The sequence below is a fragment of the Chiloscyllium punctatum genome, chromosome 7, assembly GCF_047496795.1.
Source record: "Chiloscyllium punctatum isolate Juve2018m chromosome 7, sChiPun1.3, whole genome shotgun sequence".
Taxonomy (NCBI): Eukaryota; Metazoa; Chordata; class Chondrichthyes; order Orectolobiformes; family Hemiscylliidae; genus Chiloscyllium; species Chiloscyllium punctatum.
The window spans coordinates 61,592,459-61,605,389 of NC_092745.1; the positions used below are offsets into that span (position 1 = coordinate 61,592,459).

The following is a 12,931-nucleotide window of genomic DNA, read 5'->3' on the forward strand; positions in this document are numbered from 1 at the left end:
AACTCCACACAGCCCAAGGGTGGAATTGAACCCAGGTTCCTGTGCTGTGAGGTAGCAGTGTTAACCACTGATCCACTGTGCCTGCATACTGAGCTGATTGCTAGTTTTGGCCTCAGTAGCTCTTCAATAGCGAGAGGAGCCTAGTTATGGTTTCTAGCTCTGGATCCTTGAGAGTAGGTTCTGCAATAATGCACTTCACAGCTGTGTACCTTGGCAGAGCTGTGTCTTCGCAAAATGGAGGCTGCAAGCTAAAATTTTGGGGTCATGTCCTCCAAGGTACCAGTGGCAAGCATTGAGCTGTGACTCAGGGAAAAACCGTAAAGCAGCTCCAAACCATTGCATTTCTGTTGAATTGGATGCGACCTGAACAACTTAACCTTCCCCACTCCTGCAGCAGTAGAAATGGTAGACCTTACCCAAGATGCTTTTAAGCAATCACACAATCTCCTCTGTACAGCCCCAACCCTCCAGGTAGGCAGGTCTTTCCCACTGTTCTTCCAGGCCTGCCCCTCTCAATTCCTCTGTTTTCCTACAGTGCTCACTGAGGGGGTCACAACAATTTTCTAGGAAAAAGGATGGATGAAAATCTGAAGGAAAACTGCACATTGAAAGATATTCTTGATAGAAGGAATGAAAACTTTCCAGAATGGTAAGAGCATCAAAATGAAGTAAGAAATGGGAGCCAATGTATTGAATCATATCACTGAATCCAAAACCACAAGCAGTAAGGATGAAGTTTTGGAAAACTATTTTAAGAATTTTGGATTTGGAAGAAAGTGTCTGCATGTGAAGTTACACGCTTCAATGTCTCTCTCCAAGGTAGGCTGAAAGAGATCCAATTGGTAGCAAACATGTTGGTGGAATGTATCTGCATAGCATGGGGAAGTGTAGCTTGTGGAACTACACAACAAACAAGAACATGAATTTATAGTGAGCCTTTAACTTAGTAAAATATCGCAAGTATTTAACAGAGGTAAAAAGGCTGACAGGTATTGATGGAAGAAATGTTAAGGAGATGCTAACACAAGGTTAACTATTAATTGTCCTTTGTAGTGATTGGTGTCTATGGAATGCGACTTTAAGTGAGTACAGAGAAATGTAGCATGTGCAGTGAGTAATATTCAAACGCAGAGCTGAGCCCATTATTAAACCACCAGTTGTAGATATTTCAGTTTCAGGTATTGAAACTGCACATTACACACTCAGTACCACTTTACTTTCTAACACATTTATATTTACCAAAGGTACAAGTCAGTTCCATTCATTTTCAGCCTGACTTTTTTTAAAAAAGCAGCTTATAATGAATGATTTCACTCAAAATGTGAAAGCATCAATTTCAGATGCTGACTGACTAGCTATACTGTTGCAGTGATTTTCTTTTCTGTTTTTATTCCTCATTCTCAAACACATGTATTCCCATGTAAAAGTGATTAGTTCTCTGCAAAGAAAATGTAGGAAGCACTATTTATGCATCCAATGATAAGGACACCAATTTCAGTGTCATGAGCCTGTAACTTGGTTAACCAGCTTTGTTGATTAGCATTATTTGACTTCTCATATTTTTGTGGGTAAATGTTTGCCATAACTGAAAGTGGGATTTTAGCATAAAGATTACGTGACCAATGCTTATGTAATCTGTGTGTTGATCCTGTCATCAAAGGGAGAGCTAACAAAGAAATATAGAATCTCATGTAGTTTATTAAAAGAATAACATAGAGCCAGATATTGAAACTATCTGGCATTTCAGGATACATTTGGAACTCTGCTTTAGTTTTGCATTTTAGTATCATCTGAATCTAGAATCAACTGGATCGTCATGTTTTAAACTGACTGTCAAATTTCTAAAATTCAAATCTAAAGTGGTAATCAGGTTTTTAAGATTGGAACCTCTTTTCTTTCCCATTTATTTTATGATGTACTTAATGGTGTGAATGCACTTGTTAAGATATTTAATGATTTTCAATAGCCAGCGAAGGCATCAAAATGTAAGCAAACTTCTACCCCATTCTATTCCCCAATAAATTTGTAACTTTGAAAAGGTGTCTATTGAATCACTCAATGGCCTTGACAACATACTCAGGTATTCACCACATATTTAGTATAACTGATTTGATAACAGATGCAAGTATTCTAAAATTTAAGTACGTATAAACATTTTAATATAATATAATTTACAATTCAAGTACTTATTCCAGGATATAGTTACAGGCTTTCTAATTTTTGACATGATGTGCTTGGTTACAATAAATGATTATCAGGGAGTTACTCTCAGAGCCAAGTTCCAGAAATTCCATGAAAAAAATACAAAGAAGTAACAAGGTTGATTTTGGTACATTTAAACATTCTATGTCCTGTTGCATAATTCAGCTCTTATGCATTCAAAAAGGCAGTAAAACTAGGGGAAACAGCATAAGATGATTTTCTGAATACAAAATAAAAAGGATGGTGCACAGAAGATTATTCCTGTGAATCTGACTTTGCTGTCTCAGAGCCTCAGGTTAACCATAAGTTTAAAATGATCATGTGTCTTTTTCCTCACTTTTAATTTCTCAACTGCCACTCCATATATTGGGATAAATGTAGTAACCGTTCTCTATTTGCACAAGTACATTTCAGCATGGGTTATTACTTGCATCAAGTAGATGAAATTAAGATGAAGTGATATGGACAGTATATTGCACTGAGTGTCTGAATTAAATAATCTTTAATTCTCAATGCTAATTAGTTAAGCAAAAGATATGAATTAATACAAACTTCAAGTTTAAATGTAGAAATCACTTGATATTTCGAAGAGGGCACAAATGTGAATCTTATGAAACTTTCGTGGAGTGCTCTTTTCCTGGTAAATATATAACTGATCAAGTGGAGCATTTAATTGAAACAAATAAAATCCTCAATAAATGTCAGTTTGCTTATACAACTCATTGTAGATATCGAGAAAAACTGTGTTTGAGTTTTCCCTGGACATGTTCACTTTACTGAGAAAGATCCTTTTTAGCAATAGTTGCTTCTGATTGAGGTTTCTGTTCCTTCCATAAAGGATAGTTCAGTGTAATCAGCTTTTTGGTATTCTTCAGTGAGTTCATAAATATCAAGTCTTCTTTGCTGAGTGAAAAATCAAAGACCTGTAAAGCAAAGCATAGGCATATTCCCAGAGTATCACAAAAAAAATACAGTCATTGTTCTTTAGCTTTACAGAATGGCTTTAGACTCTATACTTTTTGGTGACTAATTTCTCCATGTTAGGCTCCGAATACGTTTTCCTCCAGATGGCTCTTTATAAAAGCCATTCCGCGAAGAGTGGTAGAAATGGTTGCAATAATCCTGTAGTGGCTCTTCAATCCATCACTATTTTTTCAGTGTGACATGGCTGTAAATTTTGTGTGCATGAGGAAACCTTGGTTCCTTAGACGTTATTGATGACAAAAGTTCAGGCAAATCTATGAAGTCACATAGGATATTATTTATCAACAATCTGATCTGGCACAGTTTAGCCTAAGTTAGAGGAATGAAATTATAACAGGTATATCTAAAATTGTATTAGCTGAAATAATAGAAATAGCACAATCAAATAAACTACTAGTAAATGTACTGATGGTGTCTGATACTCAGGCAGTACACCCAAGTTGCAACTCCATTTAGCCCTTCTGTCTTGGCCTAGATTTACCCATTAAGACTGGTCACTTGGGTGACAACTTGGAACTGTAGGACAAATGAGAGGAAGTTACAAGTTTAACCTGAAAGTTTAGAACCAAGTGGTTAGTTATTGAATTTATACAATTTTTTATTTATTGTTGAAAATGTATTGTTTTAAATGTATTGTTTATAATGCATAGGCTTTTGAGCAATCATCTATATATGTTTCTTAACTGCAGTATCTCTTTCAGGTGATCTCACTTGTCAACTTTCTTAGGCTAAATGGGATCAATAAACATAATAAAGGTAATTTGCATTGAAGATCTGCAGGAGCATTGTCATTTGGTATGCACATATTGAGACCAAAAACCTCTAGTTAATAAACTTTGCAGGCAGTCATGAATTTAACAAGTAGACTGTTTTGTAAAGGATCCTGCTATTTTGCTTCGTAATTTATTCACTGCAGTTTTACAAAATCTCCCCCACTGCAATCAAATCTTCAAAGTAAATATTACAACCTAAAAATGGATGATAGCTGCTTGTTTGCAACAGATTCTACACACACTTTGAAAGATTGACTGATAGTGAAACTCTTTGGTTCAAATTATTCTGATTACATTATACATTTAGCATGTCAAAGGTTTTCAATAGGTAGAGACACAAAAAAACTGCAGATGCTGGAAGCCAAGGTAGACAAGCAGGAGGCTGGAAGAACACAGCAAGCCAGGCAATCAGGAGGTGAAGAAATCAACTTTTCTTCAGGACTGGGGCTGGATGTAAGGGGAGCTGCAGATAAAGAGAGTGAGGGAGAGAGTTATGGGTGGGGAGGTGAGGTAGGGATAGGTAAACACAGATAGAGGATATGATCTATTTGGTCAATGGGAGGAATGAATCTGGTTGGTAGCTGGAAGGTAGGGTTGATAAGATGAATGGAAAGGAGGAGGAGCTGGAAAGGAAGTCAGGGGATGAGAAGGGAGGTTATTTGAAATTGGAGAACTCAATGTTAAGAGCTCCAGGCTGTAGGCGGAAGAAGAGGTGTTGTTCCTCCAATTTTCAATTGATCAGTTATGTTAGAGAGTTGAAAAGTTCCTGCTTTAATCTGTTTGTAAAATGAAGAGTAGGAGAGAGTGATGCTGGAGAAGTCAGTCGATAAAGTGTGGTTCTGGAAAAAGTACATCAGATGAGACAGCATCTGAGGTGCAAAAGAGTTGATGTTTTGGGCTTAACCCTTCATCAGAGCTGGGTGGGGAAGGGGGCTGAGAAATAAATGGTGGGGGGCACTGGGGGAAAGGTAGGAGGTGATTGTGATAGGTCAGTGGGAAGTGTGGAGCAGATAGCTGGGAAGGAAGATGGACAGGTAGGTCAGGTCAAGAGGGTGGAGCTGTGTCAGAGTGTTGGATCTGGGATGAGGCGGGGGCAGGGGAGATTACGAAACTGGTGAATTCAGTGTTGAGGTCATGTGGTTGTAGGTGAGATGTTCCTCCTCCAGTTTGTGGGTGGCCTTGTTTAGGCAGTGGAGGAGGCCCAGAATGGACATGTCATGGGGAGGGAGTGGGAATTGAAATGGATGGCCATAGGAAGGTGGAGGGAGGGTTGGTTATATGGACCAGAGATTAGATTAGATTAGATTAGATTACTTACAGTGTGGAAACAGGCCCTTCGGCCCAACAAGTCCACACCGCCCCGCCGAAGCGTACCCACCCATACCCCTACATCTACATCAACCCCTTACCTAACACTACGGGCAATTTAGCATGGCCAATTCACCTGACCTGCACATCTTTGGACTGTGGGAGGAAACCGGAGCACCCGGAGGAAACCCACGCAGACACGGGGAGAACGTGCAAACTCCACACAGTCAGTCGCCTGAGGCGGGAATTGAACCCGGGTCTCTAGCGCTGTGAGGCAGCAGTGCTAACCACTGTGCCACCGTGCCGCCCACGGTGAGTTCCATGAGTTTGCACTTGGTCTTTCCGATATAGTGGAGACTACATCAAGAGCAATGAATGCTGTAAATGAGGTGCGAGGATATGCAAGTAAATCTCTGCTGGATTTAGAATGATCCTTTGGGGCCTTCTTTGGAGGTGAGGAGGGAGGTTTGTGCACAGGTATTTTTCAAAATGAAGAGTACTGATAGATAAATTATTGTAAACTGATTCTTGTTTAATTTAAGTACTTGAAAAGTTACTGGTGTTAGATGTATTTTGGCAATTCTCTAAGTTAGGATAAGAGCAATTAGTACATTGTCTTCAGAATCAGTTGATTTTATCTCTTGAGAGACTAAGCTATGTCTGAGACTAAATTTATGTGGTAGCATGTCAAGTATGCGTTTCTGAAATAAGAAAAGGTGGGTTAATATTTCAGGTTGAGATTTTTAGTGAAAATTTTCGATTTTAAACACAAACAGTGCAAGATGCAAGAACACTCCATAGTCTAGACAACCTCTTCCTATTAATGCTTCGATCTTAGCGCTTAACTGTGTTTGAGTGATTTTATATCTATCAAATATACAATATTCATATGTACATAATAACTATCCCTACAACATTGTTTTCATAGGAGATACAGACTTGTGTAAGTAATTTACATATTTTCAGGGTAATCAGGATGACAAAAATGCTGCTTTGCGAATATAATGTTTATTTGATTGTTCAGATATGGGTAAAGATGAATTATTCCAAATCAGGATTGTTCTTGAGAAAATAAAATTCTTGATACTATCCATTTTAAGTTTACTATTCACTAACTTTAATTTAAATTTATACTCTTTTGTCCTTCTTTCTTTGGTTATTTGGAAGTCACAGATTTGGGAGTTTTCCTATTCTTCTGGTCAACATATATCCCTCAACTGACATTACCACAAATATAATTTCTGGTCATTTACCTTGTTGCTACTTGTGCTGTCCTGCTGTGTGCAGATTTGTAACTGCACTCCCCCACAACAGCAACTATACTTCAAAAGTACTTGATTGGATGTGATCTGTTTTTGGATTGATTCAGGTTATGGTATATACTTTGCAAATGGAAGTTCTTTCTTTGCATACATTTTGCAACCATATAAGGCTTTAGTGAGACCACATTTTGGTTTTCATATTGAGAAGTGTGCAATCAAGGTTCAGTAGACTGCTTTCTGGGACTCAGTATTCCATATTCAGCAAAGGTCTCTCAGTTTTTATCCCTCTGTCCCTCCCTTAATGAATTTCAGGTACACCATGACATTGAACTCTTTTTCTGTAGCCTTTGCCTCCGTGCCCATTTCTTTGCATAAGAGTCCCCTCCCCGTACCAAAGATCCCCTCACCTGCCTCTAACACTCTCCCTCCCTGGACCTATCCCTCTGGCCTTATATCTCCACTGGACCTGTTCATCAAGAACTATCAATGTGACATTGGTTGCCTCAATTTCTCTGCCTTCCTCACCCCTTCCAACCTATCTCTTTCTGAACTGACTGCATTCCATGCTCTCAGATCCATTCCTGACTTTGAAACTAAGCCTGCTGATAAGGGTGGTGCTGCTGTTGTCTGGCATACTAATCTCTACATTGCAGAGGCTGAGGGCCAGCTCTCCGATATCTCCTCCTATCTCCCCTTGGATCATGACCCTGCTGTGGAACATCATGCCATTGTGTCCACTACGGTCACCAACCTCGTTTCATCTGATAATCTCCCCTCCACTGCCTCCAAACAGATAGTCCCATAACCCCACACATCTACCTCCTTCCCAAAATCCACAAACAGGACTGCTGGACAGACACATTGTATCTGCCTGTTCCTGCTCCATGGCACTCATCTCTTCCTATCTCGCGCAATTTTTATCTTCCCTTGTCTAGTCCCTTCCTACTTACATCCAAAATTCCACTGATGCTTTACACCAACTTCCGAATTTCGAATTAGTCATAGAGTCATAGAGATGTGCAACACAGAAACAGACCCTTTGGTCCAACTCGTCCATGCCAAACAGATATCCTAAACTAATGTAGCCCTATTTGCCAGCACATTGAATTGAATTGAATTTATTGTCTGTGTACTGAGGCACAGTGAAAAGCTTTGTCTTGTGAACAATACAGGCAGATCACACAGTTAAGTAGCATAGATAGTAAATAATAGGTAAACAGCACCAAAAACAAAAACAAAAGTACAGGCAAATATTAAGAGTTTGTGAGTCAATTCAGTATTCTAACAACAGTAGGGTAGAAACTGTTACAAAAAAGGCTCATATCCCTCTAAACCCTTCCTATTAAAGTACCATATTCAAATGCCTTTTAAATATTGTAATTGTACCAGCCTCCACCACTTTCTCTGGTAGCACATTCCATACAGGCACCACCCTCTGTGCAAAAAAAGTTGCCTCTTAAGTCCCTTTTAAATGTTTCCCTCTCTCACCCTAAACCTACGCCCTCTAGTTCTGGACTCCCCCACCCCAGGGAATAGACCTTGTCTATTTAGGTAAAAACAATGCCGGAAACCAGAGTCTAGATTAGAGTGGTGCTAGAAAAGCACAGCAGTTCAGGCAGCATCCGAAGAGTAGTAAAATCGATGTTTCGGGCAAAAGCCCTTCATCAGGAATACAGGCAGAGAGCCTGAAAGGTGAAGAGATGAGTGAGAGGAGGGTGGGGGGGGTGGAAAGAAAGTAGCATAGTGTACAATAGGTGAGTGGGGGAGGGGATGAAGGTGATAGGTGGAAAAGAAGATAGGCAGGTAGGACAAGTCATGGGGACAGTACTGAGCTGGAAGTTTGGAACTGGGGTGAGGTGGGGGAAGGGGAAATGAGGAAACTGTTGAAGTCCACATTGATGCCCTGGGGTTGAAGTGTTACAAGGCGGAAGATGAGGCGTTCTTCCTCCAGGTGTCTGGTGGTGAGGGAGCGGCGGTGAAGGAGGCCCAGGACCTCCATGTCCTCAGCAGAATGGGAGGGGGAGTTGAAATGTTGGGCCACAGGGCGGTGTGGTTGATTGGTGCGGGTGTCCCAGACTCTTTCTCCAGTACATTTGTCTATTTACCCTATCTATGCCCCTCATGATTTTATAAACCTCTGTAAGGTTGCCCCTCAGCCTCTGACGCTCCAGGGAAAACAGGCACAGCCTATTCAACCTCTCCCTATAGCTCAAACCGTCCAACCCTGGCAACATCCTTGTAAATCCTCTCTGAACCCATTCAAGTTTCGCAACAATAGAAGGGACCAGAACTGCACACAATATTCAAAAGGTGGCCTACCAATGTCTTGTACAGCCACAACATGACCTCCCAACTCCTGTACTCAATGCTTTGACCAATAAAGGAAAGTATACGAAATGCCTTCTTCACTATCCTATCTACCTGCGACTCTATTTTCAAGGAGTTTTGAACCTGCATTCCAAAGTCTCTTTGTTCAGCAACACTCCCCAGTATCTTATCATTCAGTGTATAAGTCCTGCCCTGATTTGCCTTTCCAAAATGCCTCATATTTACCTAAATTAAACTCCATCTGCCACTCCCCAGCAATTGGCCCATCTGATCAAGATCCTGTTGTTCTCTTCTTTGCTGTCCACTGCACCTCCAACTTTGGTGTCATCTACAAACTTACTCACTATACCTCCTATGTTCACATCCAAATCATTTATATAAATGGCGAAAAGCAGTTCACAGGCTCTGGCCACCTCCTCTTTACCAGGGATATATAATCCCTTTACACACCCATGCTACATCAGGATGGTCTCAGGGCCCTCAGTCTCTTTCTGAAAAGAAGGCTTGAACTGACCCCCATCCACCGCCACCCTCCTCCGCCTGACCGAGTTCGTCCTTACCCTGAACAACTTCTCTTTTAACTCCTCATTTTCTTCAGGCCTGGGAGGTGGTCATGGGCTCAAGTTATGCCTGTCTCTTTATGGGGTATGTGGAACATTCTTTGTTTCAGTCCTACTCCGGCTCCAACTCACAACTCTTTCTCCAGTACATTGATGGCATCGTCAGTGCTGCTTCCCTCTCTGATCCAGAATTGGAAAAGTTTTATAAATTTTGCTTCCAATTTCGACCCTGCTCTCACCCTCACTTAGTCTTTCTCTGACTCCTCCCTCCCTTCCTCAACATTTCTGTTTCCATTTCTGGGATAAGTTGGCCAGCAATATCCACTAGAAACCCACCAACTCCCACAGTTACCCTGACTATACATCCTCACACCCTGCTTCCTGTAAAGACTATAAAATTCTCCCATTTCTTCCTCTCTGTCACATCTGTTCTGATGATGCCAACTTCAACAAGAGGGCCTTCAAAATGTCCACCTTCTTCCTCAAGTGAGGATTCCCCAGCACCATTTTTGACACGGCCTCCAGCTAGGTCTGACCCATCTCTCCCACTTCAGTCTTTATTCCCTATCTCTCCCACAACAGTGATAGGGTCTCCCTTGTCCTCACCTACCATCCCACCACATCCACATCCATAGGATCATTAGCCACCTTATTTGCAAACTCCAGACATGTATTCCAGACCTCTCCCTTGTCAGCCTTTCGCAGGGATTGTTTCCTCCAGGACACCTTGGTCCACACCTCTATCACTCCCAACACCCACCACAGCCTTGCGGCACCTTCCCCTGCAAACACAGAAGGTATAACACCTGTCCATTTACTTCCTCCCTTCTCAGTACCCAAGGGCCCAAACACACTTTCCAGGTGAAATAGCACTTTACCTGCACTTCCAGTAGCAAGTGACAATTTATTCTACTTACTTGCTGCTCACAATGTGGTCTCCTCTGCACTGGGGAGGCGAAGTGCAAACTGGGTGACTGCTTTACAGAATACCTATGTTCTATCGACAAAATAGACCTTGAGCTTCCAGTTGCCTGCTACTTCAACACGTCACCCTGGACAACGTCTTTGTCTCAGGCTTGCTGCAGTGCTCCAGCAAAGCTCAGCATAAGCTGGAAGAAAAACATTTCCTTTTCCAATTGGGAACTCCACAGCCTTTTGGATTCAATGTGAGTTCAACAATTTTAGGCATGAGGCACCTTCTCCCATGTCCTTACCCCAATCCCCACACACCAGGCCCTGTCATCATATGGGCTACTTCCAAACACAACCAATTGTGAGCCACATCAGAGTCCTTTTTAGTAGCTATTCATTCTGCCAGGCTGACCTTTATTCACTCCTTTGTACTAAGGTTTTTTTCTCTTTCTTTGGACTCTATCTCCACTTATCGTTTACTCCTCCCCCTCTCCCTATCTCTTGCATAAATGCCAATCTTTTCCTAGCTACCGTCAGTTCTGAAGAAGGGTCACTAGACCTGAAACATTAACTCTGATTTCTCTCTCCAGATACTGCTGTTTTTCCAGAAATTTCTGCTTTCTGGGACAAGAGAGCTGCCCTGTGAGGAGAAGTTAAGTGTACTAGGCTTATATTCTTTTGGGTGTAAAAGAATGAGGTGATCTCATTGAAGTTTACAGCAGAATTAACAGGAAAGCTGCTGAGGGATTGAACGCCACCCACCAACACCACCACCACCACCTCCGTCACTTAGAGATACGAGAAGTAGGAGTATCAGTCTGAAGCTGGCCATTTAGCAGTGAGACTAGGGGAAATCCTTCATTTAGGGGTTTGTAAGCCTTTGGAATTCTCCATCCATGATGGATGAGGATGCTCTATTGATGGATTCGTTCATGACAGAGACTGGTATGTTTTTGTTAATGTTGATCAAGGGATATAGGTGTAAGACGAGTTGGTGAAAAACATTCAGCCCTGATTTTACTCAATGGAAGGGCATCCATGAAGGGCCTTATGGTCTAATCTCATTTCTTATGTTCATATGAAACATGCAATGGTCTACTCTCTAAATGATTAATTTATTGTTAGACAAATGTTAGGAATTATGAAATATGTCACAGGGTTAACAACCACAAACACAGAAGGCATAATAATGCTCACATGAAGAGACATCAAATGGTAGCAAACGATGTTTTGCACAATGACAAGGATCGATTTGAAGAGAAAAAGAACAACTCACAAAAATAAATGGTATAATGTGGGGCAAAAAGTATCAGCACAGAGACACAGGAAGGACAGAGAAATCAAACCAACACAGCGACACAAAGTGGGCGAACCTTTATACAGCAAAACCTTCATCAAACTATTTAAAGATACAGTTGCAGGGAGCAGCAGCTGTGTGGTTCAATGATATATTATCAATTTTCAAGACACAACATTACCATAGTAACAGACTGCTTCAGACTTAAACTCTGATTCCACCCTGAAACTCTGTCTGTGGATCTGATGCAAATAGAATGTGCTATTTCCTTGTAACATACCTTGGTTAAAAACATACAAATTTAAACCTAAGGGTCCTTAAGTCTTATGATTCACTGTTATTTACTTTGCTGCCAACTTGAAAATAATCCCTATACTCGGAATTACACCTTTTTTGAAAGCAAGTTGCTAACACTTCCTTAAAAAATTTTAAAATGCTGTTCCTTTCCACACTTTCTTCTCCCTCAATAACATAAACCATCACAAGCAAAAAGCATAATCTGGCTTCAGGCTATCACTGCAGCTAGTCTGAATCTGTCTATGGGTGCTGAGGAACTCCATGGGATCTTGATGTGAAATTAGACCCAGCTTTTGGACACATCTTCTGGGAGGGTTTAGCTGAAGAGACCAAGCATTCACTTAATGCATAATGGATTTACACCCTAAAGCTTTAATATACAGCAATGAGCAATGGTACTGGCAATGCATTGCTATAACCATGAATCTTCTCTTTTGCCCTGCACTAATGGAAGCCATTACACTGGAAGCAATGTATTTTCTTCTCCTTGCTTTATGGTAATTCTAAATTCTGGGCAGGAAGTTGTCTCAATTGTTTTGACGAGACTTGTAGGTGTGTGAACTTTAAATTTGCTTTTGTTAAACGCTGGGTGTGGCATCTTTCACTGTTATCTTAGTCATGATGCAGGATATCAGTTGAGATCTGAGTAATTGCACATTTTGTACTGCATGATAGAATAAAGAATGAACTGAGACAAGACACTATTGAAAGTCAGTTAAATCTTTAGGCGTGTGGTTTATAGGCATATTGCGTCATTGTTATTCTAACAAAAGGTATATTAAACAGCATAATATGCTACCTTCAGTTTGCATAGAATTGTGAAGTTATTAAACACAGATCATTAAGTAAGAAAGTATCCTTTAAAGATGCATGAATAAGACATACAATTTACATGAAAACAGCAGTAGTTTAAAATTGAAGTTCACCTTTGTAGAAAAGTTCACTTAAAAAGATGTAGAGAAGCTTTTCATCTTTATTTTCTTAATCAATATTCAAAAGTAGAAAAAA

The 12,931-nt window shown here is 40.6% G+C and overlaps 1 protein-coding gene and 1 long non-coding RNA gene across 7 annotated transcripts in view; one reads left to right on the forward strand and one right to left on the reverse strand.

Annotated features, from left to right (window-relative positions):
* Nucleotides 1-12,931, forward strand: part of LOC140479721 (uncharacterized) — a 259,861-nt gene that overhangs the window by 42,367 nt on the left and 204,563 nt on the right. The window lies entirely within an intron of this gene.
* LOC140479716 (uncharacterized oxidoreductase ZK1290.5) overlaps nucleotides 2,143-12,931 on the reverse strand; it is a 115,905-nt gene continuing 105,116 nt past the window's right edge. For 2 of the 6 annotated variants that reach the window (XM_072573765.1, XM_072573763.1), the window contains one exon: nucleotides 2,994-3,440. In XM_072573765.1, the coding sequence (XP_072429866.1) occupies nucleotides 3,414-3,440 (27 nt within the window). In that variant the 3' untranslated portion in view covers nucleotides 2,994-3,413. Of the gene's footprint in view, nucleotides 3,441-12,931 lie in introns of all 6 variants that reach the window. The other 4 variants (XM_072573761.1, XM_072573759.1, XM_072573762.1 and 1 more) reach the window with 4 other exon arrangements.